Source organism: Malus domestica, chromosome 17, assembly GCF_042453785.1.
Source record: "Malus domestica chromosome 17, GDT2T_hap1".
Taxonomy (NCBI): Eukaryota; Viridiplantae; Streptophyta; class Magnoliopsida; order Rosales; family Rosaceae; genus Malus; species Malus domestica.
This window is the reverse complement of record NC_091677.1, coordinates 6,787,474-6,801,897: the sequence shown is the minus strand read 5'-3', so window position 1 is coordinate 6,801,897 and position 14,424 is coordinate 6,787,474. Positions and strand designations below refer to the sequence as shown.

At 37.4% G+C, this 14,424-nt stretch overlaps 1 protein-coding gene across 1 annotated transcript; it reads left to right on the top strand.

Moving 5' to 3' along the window:
* Window positions 1-5,491: 5,491 nt before the first annotated feature.
* LOC139193310 (uncharacterized) lies at window positions 5,492-6,391 on the top strand. Its single transcript, XM_070816296.1, has 2 exons — window positions 5,492-5,947; window positions 6,056-6,391. The coding sequence occupies exons 1-2, from the start codon at window positions 5,492-5,494 to the stop codon at window positions 6,389-6,391; spliced, it is 792 nt and encodes a 263-aa protein (XP_070672397.1).
* The last annotated feature ends 8,033 nt before the right edge of the window (window positions 6,392-14,424 follow it).

Sequence of the window (14,424 nt, the reverse complement as noted above, 5' to 3'; positions counted from 1 at the left end):
TGAGAAATCAAACTCAAACAGTTTCCTCATTTTTGGCAAGCAGCCCAAACATGGTAGCCTAAATCGTTGCCCATGCCACGCCACTTCCTCAGCCCATGCCGAGCTATTCCTTGGCTTCAATCAAGCTGAGCAACACAAGCAATGGCCCCTACCACACCACCTCCTTGGCCCATGACAAGCCGATTCCTGGCCCCCGCCAGCCGACGTGCCGCACCACCCCGACGGCTGCCCCGTGGCAGCACCTCCTAAGAAGAAGACAAGAAAAAATTAAAATTTTCTTACGTCGGTGCGGCACGGAGAAGACGAAGAAATCAACGAAAGACGGTCCTTTGCACGGGCAAGATGTAGAAGATTGCTGGAGGAGAGGGAACAAATATCCTCTAAGCTCTCTCTTTCTTATAGGGTAGAATAAATCGCTCTCCAAAGTTGATGGAAAACAAATATCCTCTAAGCTCTCTCAATCAAAGGAATTATACGATATGGTTGATGGAGAGGCCCTGCATTCTCCTCTCTTTCACGGTAGTAGAAGAAAATGGGAAGAGAAAAGGTTTTGGGTTTGTTCAGTTTGACAAAGAGGACTCAGCTATGCCTGCTACTAGTGCTCTCAATGCTACAATCAGTAAAGGGAAGAACCTATATGTATCGATATTTTTTCAGAACAGTAAGAATGATAACAAACTCCAGATCTTTTCCAACACTCCAAACCCTGCGTTGTATCAAGAAGTGGTCTGCTACACAGGTCTACAACTTGCTACAAATATTACAGAAGCATGGAACTATCGTGTTTTTGGTCAAATCGTGCTCTTGCTGGTGCAAATTGTTACAACCTTGATCAGGTTCTTGGAAGAATATGCTAACTTGAAAGGGCATCAAGATGGACATTTCAGACAAGAAGAGGAAGTGTTTGTAATACTCAACCATAAACACCGAAATGATCCTCTCAAAATCAAGGCAAATTTATTCCCTTATAATATCCAGAAGTTGCTTCCTATAGTTCTTTTCCTACCCTTGGTTATTGAGCAAGATAATGCTTGGAAAATTGCCATATTATTCTGTGATGCTGCACTAGATACTATAGTATTACAATTCCTCTTGGAGCTATTGGGTGTAAGAAAGGCTAGTGTGGGTATTGTTAAAGGAGAGAGAGCTACAAATGAAAATGTGCCTGATATCAAGACTTGGGCCATTTTGTTTGAAGATCATTGTTTCATGATTATGGAGATGTTATATTTGGTAGAGATGAATCAACATTTCTTGATGACGCCTACTTATCTGATGCCTTGCCACTTAATCCAAGAAAGTCACTGATTGCACAAACCTCTTACTTCGAGAAAGTCATTTCCATGGTTGCCAACAGTTTCACAAGTTCCCCCAATTTAGAGATTGCGGTCAAGCTTCTTTTTCAGGAAGATGGAACAACAACAGCTTCAATCTTACTTTTCTTATTTCATGTAATGCATTTCAAGGAGCGTGGGAAATCTGTGACAAAAGAGCACAATGGAGCTAATATTACGGTAGCTATGTTCCTTATTGTTGATACAAATGTTCCCATTGTACAAGAGAGCTCAATTACTCAATACAAGGCTGAATTGGCGAGGCATGTGATTATGGTTTCTTCTGTACCCACACTTCCTGCCATTATTGGGAAATCTTATAATACCACAAAGCTAGCAATAAAGGAAATAATGATGGAGTTGCGTGCTGATAAGATGGGTTCTAATGTGAGTGCTTCTGAGGCCAATGGATACACTCCATTGATGTTAGCAACAGGAGGTTGCCCCGCTACGCTGTGCGAGTTTTTGATTACTTTAGGGGAAAATTGCGATGTTGCGAATGCAAGACACGAGACAACACGCCTACTTGCAAGGAAAATTGGGATTAAAAACTATGCAGAGAATATGATATTGGATGAGCTTGCAAGCAGCATTGTTTTTGTAGTGTGGAAGTATATACAACTTTGTTCAACTTTTCTTGGTGGTTTTATGATTGCTTTTGTCCAAGGGTGGCGCCTCACTGTTGTATTGTTGGCCACCATTCCTGCCATTGTCATTGCTGGTGCAATCATGGCTACTATCATGTCAAAAATGTTGTCACACGGACAATCTGCTTATGTAGAAGCTGGCAATATGGTAGAACAAACAGTTGGTTCCATTAGAACAGTTGCAGCTTTCACTAGGGAGAAAAAAGCAATTGAGAAGTACAACCAGTTCTTCTTTTTTAACCTTGAGGACAAGGTTGTCCTTAAGGGGTAGGCAATGTAGTTAAATGGGACCATTACAAGTAATTAGGAAAGTTGTTAGATTCTGCTAGTTGGCAGTGGGTTTGGGAGTACTTTAAATAGTTCAATGTGTAATGGCTTTTCCCAATGGTTAATTTGATAAAAAGAAATATAAACAAAAACAATTCAAGAGCTCTGCTCCATCTCTTCCTTCCTTCTCCATCTCTATCCTCTGTGTTACTTGCAGGTTGATTAAGGGCCTAGAGATTTGGATCTTATCAGTACAAGGTGAAGGGAGGGTTGTGTAGTATTTCTTAGGAGGTGACACAAAATTTTTCACCGGAATTCAACCGGAGGGAGCCTTGGAAACCAACGTTTCAGTTGGGTCGGGTCACGGGTCGATGGAGCCCGGTTTTCCTCCTACCCTCTTATCTCATTTCCCTTATTTCTTTACCCTTGGATTGGTCCCGAGACTCTCCCTTATCTCTTATTTCCTTTCCATTAGTGCCACGCACGTGGCACTCCCCTTTTGTTCCAGATTTTCTGAAATCTTCCATCTTAATGACAAAATAATTATTTTACCCTCAACTTCTATCGTTAATAACTTCCTCGTTATAATTCCGTTTCACGAACGGTTTATGCCTACGCGTTCATGAGATCGAGCTCTATTCAAGCATATAAATTGTGACCTCGAAGGGTCTACGAATTTTAAATAATTAATTTCCAAACTTTAAACCTCGTAACTAGTTTAATTTAAAACTTAACTCACATCAATTATTATAAATTCTCAAAAAATCATATAAAAGCTCAATAATACATACATTAATTGTAATAATTTCCCAATTCTATTGAACATGTCAATAGCTTTACTTTTATTTTTCATAAGATAGACAAAATAGTAATTCGAACAATCATCAATAAAGGTAATAAAATAATGTTTTCCATTTCCAGTTAACACTCTATCAAATTCGCATATATCGGAATGAATTAAGTCAAGTGGTTCAGATTCTCTATTGACAGATTTATGTGAAGTTCTAGTGATTTTAGCTTGACTACAATATTCACATTTTTCAAAATCATTCAATGATAAATTGGGTAAAAAACCTAAGTTACTCATGTTCTTAACTAAGCGTTTGTTAACATGACAAAGTCTAGCATGCCAAGTATTAAACAAAGACAACATGTAAATAGAAGTAGACATTTTTTTAGCATCAACATTCAATTTAAACATTCCATCAGTAGCATATCCCTTTCCCACAAAAACCCCATTTTTAGTAAGAGTATATGTATCTGCGCCAATGCTCGAGACCAAATTCTTCCTTATCGCTGGAGCGTGCATCACATCTTTCAGTATCATGGTTTTTCCAGAGGAAAACTTCAACTCCACCTCTCCAGTACCTGCTACATCAGTTGAGTGCGAATCACCCAACAACACTTTCCTTCCCTCAGCCACAGAATAGGTCTTGAAAAGGGAACGATCATAGCAAACATGGCGAGAAGAGCCAGTGTCCACCCACCATCCCTCAGATCCATCAACTACGTTGATTTCTGATATTATTGCAATCAGTTGCTCTTCAACAAGATTTGCCCGAAAAGCAGAGTTTGCCTTATAATGCATGGCAGATTGAATACGTCTTAAAATTGTAGTAATAAAAAGGAACAAAGTTACCCGAAAAATGTAGAAGTCTTGAGTGGTGAGTGATTTTTGGGATGAGTCGCGGACTAAGTCGCTCTCTTTAAGACGTTTCGCGGCTCTGCCCAAAGTGTGCAAGCAGTTTTCAAACACCACGTCGTCCCCAAGATAAAACAGCCCATAACCTTCTTCCTTGCACAATGAAAGAACTTTTGAACTCACACCTTTTATATATGTTGCTTTCAGAACTCAATTTAAAAAAAAAAAAATAAGCTGTTGTTTCTTTTTCTCCTCCCTCTTTTCTTCGAAACAAGGAACATTTATATATGCAAGACAATAAAATATACATTGTGTTGAAAATACTAATGGGTATTGAATGCCCACGTAGAAACTGAAAACATTGGTAGCAGTTTTCAATGACCATGCAAATTGGAAAGTGACTTTGGATGCAGGAGATCATGTTTGTCAAAGGTTACATGCTGTAAATTTCCATATGTAATTAATACGGTTGTTTGAGTTGCTATATAAATAGAGCACTCGAATGCAATCAAAGGATATGAAAAACAGATCAATAATATCATCCATTCCCCCTCTTTAATTTACCATCTCCTTGTGTTTTAATTACAGTGTGATATTTTACCTCTGCTTCGGTCCACTCACTATAAAGGTTATCTCTCTAACTTTTACATTTATATAACACGTTATCAGCACGAGTCTCTAAATATAATCATGTCTCATTTACATTCACTAAACAAAAAGGAAATCATTCTCTCATTTCTCTCCGCCGAACGAAAAAAAAAAAATTGTTTCCTCTAAGGTTTTTCCTGTTCATCTTCTTCCTCTGCCTCAACTGCGCGGTATACCCTCGCGACGAACTATTTGCTCCATGCCTGCTCGTAGTTCTCCAACTAGCGGTTACATACATCTTTGATTACTTGTTTGGTTTGGATATTGATTACTAACCCAGTATTTATTTATGTTGATTTTACTGCAATCCAAGATGGTGCGGTACAATCGCTCATCTTGAACTGCAAATTTCATCTTACTGCGATCCAAGATGGTGCGGTATCATCGCCTATCTTGGACTGCAGATCTACTTTTACTGCAAATTTCAGGTGGAGTGGTATAATCGCCCACCTTGCTCTGCAAATTTACATTTACCTGTTGTTTAATTTCATTGCAATTTTAGGTGGTGCGGTATAATCGCCCACCCTGCTCTGCGTATTTCAATTTTCTTGCTACTTGAATGGTGCGGACTAATCGCCCATTCCATGTTACATTCTTTCAATGAGAATGGTGCGGTACAATCGCCTTTCTCATTCACCCTGAAAATCTCGAGCCAGAAGTTTCGAGTGCTTATCATTTTGGCCTGAAGATCAAAATGAAAAATTTGTAAGAACCAGAAGTTCTAACATTACATTCCTCCAGGAATACATATTATTGCAAGTTCTTACACATCTCATTTTCTTTCAGAAAAGAAAATGGCGAACTTGGCAAAGCTTGAATATGCTGCCCTGGACATTACTGGGAAGAATTACCTTACCTGGGTACTTGATACCAAGATCCATCTGGAAGCAGGGAATCTTGGAGATACCATCAGGGAAGAAAGCAGCTCATCCTCTCAAGATCGGGCGAAGGCCATGATCTTTATTCGCCGCCATCTTGATGAGGCACTAAAGAGTGAGTACTTAACGGTTGAAGATCCGTTAGCTCTCTGGGAGGCCTTGAGAAGCAGATACAATCACCAGACAACAGTGTTTCTTCCAAAAGCTCGCTATGAGTGGTCTCACCTGAGAATTCAGGATTTCAAATCAGTGGCGGAGTACAATTCTGCGTTGTTCAGGATTACCTCTCAGATGAAGCTCTGTGGGGATACCATTACTGAGGAAATGTTGTTGGAAAAGACTTACAGCACATTTCATGCCAATAACGTGCTCCTGCAGCAGCAGTATAGAGCGCGAAGCTACACTGAATACAACTTGCTGATATCTGTGCTCCTGGTAGCTGAACAGAACAATGAGCTCCTGATGAAAAACCAGAATTCCCGACCTACTGGATCTGCACCATTCCCAGAAGTGAATGCTGCTTCCCTCGAAGTGAACGCCACATCCTCTGGTGGTGATTATCATAAACGAGGACGTGGCCACAAACGAGGTCGATGGAATAGAAAAGGCAAGAACCATGGTGGTTAGTTTCACAACCAGGTTCCGAGGCATAATTCTGGCCCGAGCTTCAAAAATGTGAATCGTCACAAAGGCAAAGCTCACATGACCAATGCTCCCAGGAACTCTGAAGGAGCCTGCCATAGGTGTGGTGGCAATGGGCATTGGGCGCGAACTTGTCGTACCCCAAAACATCTGGTGGAGTTGTATCAAGCCTCCCTCAAGGAGAAGGGTGTCGAGACCAATTTTCTCGACCAGGCTAAACCAATGGATATACTTGATCCAGTGTTTGATTTATCAGGGCAATTTGACGCAACTCACCTCGATGTTTCAGACTTCATTATGGAAAGGGGGAATGAAGTATATCGGTCCGACTAAATTGTTTATGTTTGATGTACTTTTATTATGCTGAACTTGTTGTCTAAAACTAGTTTTTCAGATTCAATAAAAGTGGCATGTAAATTTCCTGTTATAAATTGTTTGTTAACTGTGATTCCATTTACTCAGAAAGCATGGATAAAAACTGTGGTTATTCTCAGAACATGAGAAATGGTGGAGATATTTGTCTTGCAGACAGTGCAACCACACATACAATACTTCGTGATCGAAAGTATTTCTCAAGCTTAATGCTTACAAGAGTAGGGGTAACAACAATATCAGGACCTTCAAATGTGATTGAAGGCTCAGGGAAAGCCCAGATTATGTTACCAAATGGAACAATATTGTCCATACAAAATGCATTGTATGCTACTCGATCTACTCGAAATTTGTTGAGTTTCAAAGACATACGTCTAAATGGATACCACATTGAAACGAAAAGTGCAGAAAATGTGGAGTATATATGCATTACCTCCAATAATACCCAGAAGCGTATATTGGAGAAGTTGCGTGGTTTTTCGAGTGGATTATATTATACATATATAAGGACAATTGAATCACATACTGTCATGAACCAGAAGTTCATTGATTCAAAAGTTTACATGCTTTGGCATGACCGTCTGGATCATCCAGGATCCACCATGATGCGTAGGATCATTACCAACTCTAATGGACATCCATTATTGAGCAGAGACATTGCTATCTCAAATGATAACACTTGCAAGGCTTGTTCTCAAGGGAAGTTGGTAATAAGACCATCACAACTAAAGGTTGATGCTGAATCCCCATCATTTCTGCAAAGAATTCAAGGGGATATTTGTGGACCTATTCAACCATCTTGTGGACCATTTCGATATTTTATGGTTTTGGTTGATGCATCCACCAGATGGTCACATGTTTGTCTCTTGTCTACTCAGAATGTAGCTTTTGCGAAACTTCTTGCTCAGATAACTAAGTTATGAGCACAGTTATCAGATTATCCCATTAAGTCAATCCGACTTGATAACGCTGGTGAATTTACGTCTCAAACCTTTGATGATTACTGCATGACATTGGGCATTGATGTTGAACACCCTGTTCCTCATGTCCATACTCAAAATGGTTTAGCAGAAACATTGATCAAGCGGCTTCAGTTAATAGCCAGCACTCTGCTTATGAAAACCAAATTGCTAGTTTCTGCATGGGACATGCCATCCTACATGCTGCATCATTGGTTCGATTGAGACCTATAGCCAACCACCAATACTCCTCAATACAACTCGTGTTTGGACATCAGCCAAACATTTCACATTTACGAGTTTTTGGTTGTGTTGTTTATGTGCCTATTGCACCTCCGCAACGCACTAAAATGGGACCTCAGCGTAGACTGGGAATTTATGTGGGTTTTGATTCACCATATATCATTAGATATTTGGAACCCTTGACAGGTGATATGTTTACAGCTCGTTTTGCTGATTGTCATTTCGATGAGACAGTCTTCCCATCGTTAGGGGGAGAAAAGACCGTTCCAGAAGAACGGAAAGAACTGATATGGGTTGTTCCCACCTTGTCTCATTTTGATCCTCGAAGCATTCAATGTGAAAATGAAGTAAAGAGGATCGTTCATCTTCAAAGCATTGCCAATCAAATGCCAGATGCATTTAATGATGCTATGAAAGTGACAAAATCGCATATACCAGCTGCAAATGCACCTGCTAGAATTGATGTCCCTGTTTGACAAAATAAAGTGGCAGCGAATGATTCATCTGGTGCACGCCTGAAGCGTGGTAGACCACCAAGTTCAAAAGATTCAGCCCCTCGAAAGAGAAAGACAAGGGCACAACTGAATCCAAATGAAATCATTCAGGAAGAAAGAATGAATGACAAATCCACAATTCATGATTCTGGACTTCCAGAAAAAGAAAATGTCCTCGATGAGACATATGTCCCTGAAGAGACAGAAGTACATGAAAGCAAAGAAATCTCTATAAATTATGCATGTACTAATAAATTGTGGGATCGGAATGAAATAATCATTGATGATATGTTCGCATTTGCAGTAGCCACTGAAATCATATTAAGTGATGATATTGAGCCTCACTCTGTTGATGAGTGCAAACAGAGACAAGATTGGCCTAAGTGGAAAGATGCAATCCAGGTAGAATTAAACTCCTTGGAAAGGCGAAGTGTTTTTGGACCAGTAGTCCAAACCCCGTGGGTTACAAATGGGTATTCACAAGGAAACGCAATGAGAAAAACGAGATTGCTAGATACAAAGCACGACTCGTTGCACAAGGTTTTTCACAAAGACCTGGAATTGATTATGAAGAGACATACTCTCCTGTAATGGACGCAATTACGTTCCGTTACTTAATAAGTTTAGTGGTTTCAGAAAAGCTTGACATGCGACTTATGGATGTCATCACTGCGTATCTATATGGAGAATTAGATACTGACATATACATGAAAGTCCCAGAAGGACTTAAGTTGCCTGAAACAAGTAACAAACCACGAGGTATGCTCTCGATCAAATTAAGGCGATCATTGTATGGGCTGAAATAATCTAGACGAATGTGGTATAATCGTCTCAGTGAGTATTTGATCAAAGAAGGATATATCAACAATGTCATTTGCCCTTGTGTATTCATTAAGAAATCCAACTCTGGATTTGCTATAGTGGCAGTATATGTTGATGATATGAACCTAGTTGGAACTCCTGAAGAGCTCCATAAAACTCCTGAATATTGTCTCGGCCTGCAGATCGAGCATTGTGCTAGTGGAATTTTGGTCCACCAATCAGCTTACATTGAAAAAATTCTGAAGCGATTTGGCATGGATAAAGCTTATCCATTCAGCACACCAATGGTCGTTCGTTCTCTGGACATTAAGAAAGATCCATTCTGTCCAAAAGAAGATGATGAAATGGTCCTTGGTCCAGAAGTACCATATCTGAGTGCAGTAGGTGCTTTGTTGTATTTAGCACAATGTACTAGACCAGATATAGCTTTTTCAGTTAACTTGTTAGCCAGGTATAGCTCTGCTCCAACAATCCTTCATTGGAAGGGTGTCAAAGATGTATTGCGATACCTTCGTGGGACAACATATATGGATCTCTTTTACTTAAAGAACTCCACAAATGACCAGGTCCTTGTTGGATATGCAGATGCTGGTTTCCTCTCTGATCTGCATAAAGCCCGCTCACAAACTGGATATGTGTTCAAGAATGGAGATACATCAATCTCATGGCACTCAATAAAGCAAACCTTAGTTGCTACATCTTCAAATCATTCATAAATACTTGCTTTACATGAAGCAAGTCGTGAATGTTCTTGGTTAAGATCAATGATCCATCGTATTCGGAATTCATGTGGTCTACCTTCGAAGACAGACAATCCAACTGTCATTCATGAAGATAATGCAGCCTATGTTGCCCAAATGAAGGAAGGATTCATCAAGGGCGATAAGACTAAACACATATCTCCAAAGTTTTTCAGTGCACATGAGCTTCAGAAGGCTAAAGTTATTGAAGTCAGACAAATCCGTTCTAATGAAAATCTGGCAGACTTGTTCACCAAGTCCCTACCAAAATGCACGTTTCAGAAGTTAGTGCAAAGTATCGGATTACGTCGACTTACCAAACAACTAAGTTTGGAGAATGCGGAATCAGGGGAAGATACATCTCAGGGGGAGCATCCATGATACATGCTTGTTGTACTCTTTTTCCTTCGATTAGGATTTTTCCCACTGGGTTTTTCCTATCAAGGTTTTAACGAGGCAACATAAGTATACTGAACACTATATCAACAATCCAGGTAAAGTTGTACTCTTTTTCCTTCGCTATGGTTTTTTCCCACTGGGTTTTTCCAAGCAAGGTTTTAACGAGGCAACTGATGTTGATATGTGGGCATCCAAGGGGGAGTGTTGAAAATACTAGTGGGTATTGAATGCCCACGTAGAAACTGAAAACATTGGTAGCAGTTTTCAATGACCATGCAAATTGGAAAGTGACTTTGGATGCATGAGATCATGTTTGTCAAAGGTTACATGCTGTAAATTTCCATATGTAATTAATACGGTTGTTTGAGTTGCTCTATAAATAGAGCACTCGAATGCAATCAAAGGATATGAAAAACAGATCAATAATATCATCCATTCCCCCCCCTCTTTAATTTACCATCTCCTTGTGTTTTAATTACAGTGTGATATTTTACCTCTGCTTCGGTCCACTCACTATAAAGGTTATCTCTCTAACTTTTACATTTATATAACACATTGCAAATTTTTTATATTCAAGGGCTTGAAAATCTTTAATAATAAAAGCTGAAGAAACCAAAACTGTCAAATAAAAAATGTACATATTCAAAGGTCAAATAAAAAAACGTACATATTCAAACCGAACAAAAAGAATGTATAAGGACCTAATCTTCCCTAATCTTCTTCTCTATTCAGAGAAGGAATCCCACCATTTAATGTGAGAAGCTTTCCCACCATTTATTTATAACCTATTTCATCCATCCCTCATCATATCTTCTCCACAAGGTAACCCCAAAACACTCATTTTAAATTATGTTAATTAGCTAATTAATGAATTTATTACCTAATTAATCTATTAATGGCTAATTAAACTATCAATTACACCAAAAAAACACACAAGAGGCCGGTCACCTTCTCTCCCAAGGGGGCTGGCTATGCCTTATATATTCTACATCATTTTCTCTAAAAACCTAAGTCTTCACTCTTGCTAAACACTCAAAATTCTCCAAACACTTTTCCCTCAAAATTCCAACTTTGGCATTGGAGGTCCTAAGGTATTATTTGTTTTGTAGGTGCAATTTTGTCCAAGAACAAAGAGGAAGAAATTTGCATCCACATAATCTACTTCTAGGATTTATTTAAATGGGATTCATGACCTATTGTAATTAATTTGATACGCACAATAAAAAGGGATGGAAGAGAAGAACAAAAATACACGACTTGCAAACTGTTATATTTTCCACAAGAAAATTGACATCTTTTGGCTTGGACCATGGAAAAGTTTTTCCACGTAATATTTTCTCTCATGACTTTAGACTCTTTCATAAATTAACTTACTCCAAGTCAAAGTCTTTGTCTCTTATATATATAAGTTAAATGCAATTTGACAATTTGTGTTCAAATTTCTTCCTCAAAGACTAAGAGCTTAAATTTTTTGTTTTTGGTTGAAAAAAGTTTCTCTTTAAATCTCGACATAGACATATATTGGCATTGTCTTGCAAATTGCTTTGAATAAAAGGAAAGAAACAAAGGCTTGCAATTTGTTTTTGTACGAGTCAAAGTCATTTTTGAAGATAAATACAAACTTTGGCATTTTCCTGTTGTATTGAATGAATTGAAATCTAAATAAACGTTTTCATTTTAACTAGATATAGATAATATACGCACAGATAAAATCGCAATATTTTATTCAAAATTGAACATTGGAAAGACAGTCGCGATTTAGTTACGGATAGATAGATTAATTTTCAAGGGCTACTAAAAGTTTGAGTTGCCTTAAAATTTTGCGTGTGCTTTGGGTTTAATTCAAGAATTGATTGCAAAAGGAAATTTTGTGAATCATGAAGTGTGCACGTCAAAAAACCATGTATCTGGACTAATATAGTTATGTGTTGACTTTAGACTTAGTAGCATTCATGCTTGTGATTATTCCTGATTTGGCGCTTTTCACATTTTCTGCTGTGAATTGAAAGCATGAATTTGTTAACCCATCTCTCTCTCTCTCTCTCTCTCTCTCTCTCTCTCTCTCTCTCTCTCTCTCTCATGAAAGCATGAATTTGTTAACCCATCTCTCTCTCTCTCGGAATGTTTATAAACATTTATAGTGAGTGGACCGAAGCAGAGGTAAAATATCATAATCCTTCATAATCCTTTACAGTGAGTGGATCAAAATCAAAATGCAAAATTGAATTCTAATTACGGGATATACCTCATTTACAACACTTGAGGGAATAAAAAGAAAGGTTTGACTCGCACAAAAACAGGAATTGGACTCCTAGATTGCCAGATTGGAGGTGGGTATTCCGGGAGTACAGAGGAATCATAATCCTTTTTCTTTACCCATTATGCCCTTAGAAGTTTACTAGAATTTCAATTTTGCTGGTCACCACCGTCCACTGCTTAGCGAAGGACTTCTTTTGGTGGGTTATTTTTCTTGAATTTCTTGTTTCTTTAATAAACACTAGTATATATCCACACACAAAGTGTGTGAAATATTTTACTTCGGTTGTTAAAATTGAAGGAGAGAGGAAGAGAGAGACAGAACATGGGAGTGAGGAGAGAGGGAGAGAGGTTGTTTTTTATTATTATTTTTTTTTTACAATTACAGATGATAAAATTATATGTATATGAGGTTTTAAAAAATAGTAAAATTTTTATTTTGTGAAATTACGTTATTATCCTTAACTTTTTTGTTGTGATAGAAGACAAAAATATCATTTCACTCTCTTTTGATTGACAAAGAAGGTTTCATTAATGTAGTTTTAGATATAAACTTAAACAAACAAATAATTAATGTTTTTGGGGTAATTACTAATTAAGGTTTTATTATGTTTCAAAAAATATAAGTAATGATACAATTAGTTTGAATAAAAAATTATCCAATTGATTAGCATATAAATATGTTCGGCTTTTTAGCCTTAATAGTCTCTGAGATTTGCCTAACTTCTCATTTTAGTCTCTGAGATTTGAAATCAATAGAAGTGATCCCTGAGATTGTCCATCATCAATCATTTTAGTTATTCAGTGAAAAACTATGTTAAATAAGGATCCAAATGACAAAATTACCCTAAATATAGTAAACAATAAGCCAAAATGATTTGAAAAAAAATTGAGGGTATTTTTGTTATTTTATCCTTATTTTATGGGGACTTTTAACAAAATGACCAAAATAATTGATTGTGAACAAACTCAGGGACCAATTCTATCAATTTCAAATCTTAGGGACCAAAATGAGGAGTTATGCAAATCTTAGGGACCATTTTGGGCCAATACGTTGTATAGAACAAGGGTATTTTGGTAATCACATCCATTTCCATTCCAATTCAACAACTTATCTTCACTCAAAAAGTGCTTTTGGAAATTGCCAAAGGAAGTTGTTTGCTAATGGAAATTGCCACTAGGAAGTTGTTCACTAATAGAAGTTGTTCGCTAATGGAAATTGCCTTCCTGCAATAAACACATATTTAGTGCTTCTTAAAAAAAATTACTTAAAGTGCTTTTGGAACCCAAAATTTCACTAAAAGCACTTTCAATCATTTTAAAAGCACTTCTAATTGAACGCTATATCATCTAGTTTAGTAGTTTATAATCCAAAAAAAATGAGAATTGTTATTGGCACTCCAAAAATCTCATTCTACACTCCAAATTTTCTATATTTGGAAAGAAAAATACACTTGTGAGGAGTGTATAATGAGATTTTTGGAGTGCCAATAATACTTTCCAAAAAAATTCAATAAATAAATCTAATAAAAGGATTAGCTAGACAACAAAATTTACATAATAAAAAGCTTACACCATCAACTTAATTTTCCTCAAATAAGCCTCACACTTACCATCACACACTAGTTTAAATACTAATTAAAAAGTTTTTCTAAAATTTTTTTTTTTTTAACAAACGATATTATCTACATTAAAGAAAAAGGGGTGGGTTTAGCCTCACAATATGCTAGCAATAATATAATTCAAATTTTCCTTTGGCGAGAATCAAACTTAAGGCATCTTACTTACAAGTGAAGAGAAATATTACTAGACCGTAGTACTAAATGGCTGAAGAATACAAGTTTTAAAACAAATTATACGGTGTTGAGTTTCTACTCTAAGAATACATGTGGTCAAATGTCTTAGTTAATATGGTGTTGGATTTTTACACATACATCACGGATTCGAAACTCCTCCCTCCCCAAATTATTGCTATAATTTTGATTCATCTCTCATCCCCTCAATAATAGTAAGAAAAAATTAAAAAAAACCAAGAATCATAGAAAGAAAAAAAATATTTTTGTCCAAAATAAATCCCAAAT

Excerpts from the sequence above, each read along its gene's own strand:
- LOC139193310 (XM_070816296.1), top strand. The coding sequence starts at position 5,492 with ATGATCTTTATTCGCCGCCATCTTGATGAGGCACTAAAGAGTGAGTAC. Across the intron at positions 5,948-6,055 it reads TGAATGCTGCTTCCCTCGAA|GTTCCGAGGCATAATTCTGG; the intron begins GTGAACGCCACA and ends TTTCACAACCAG.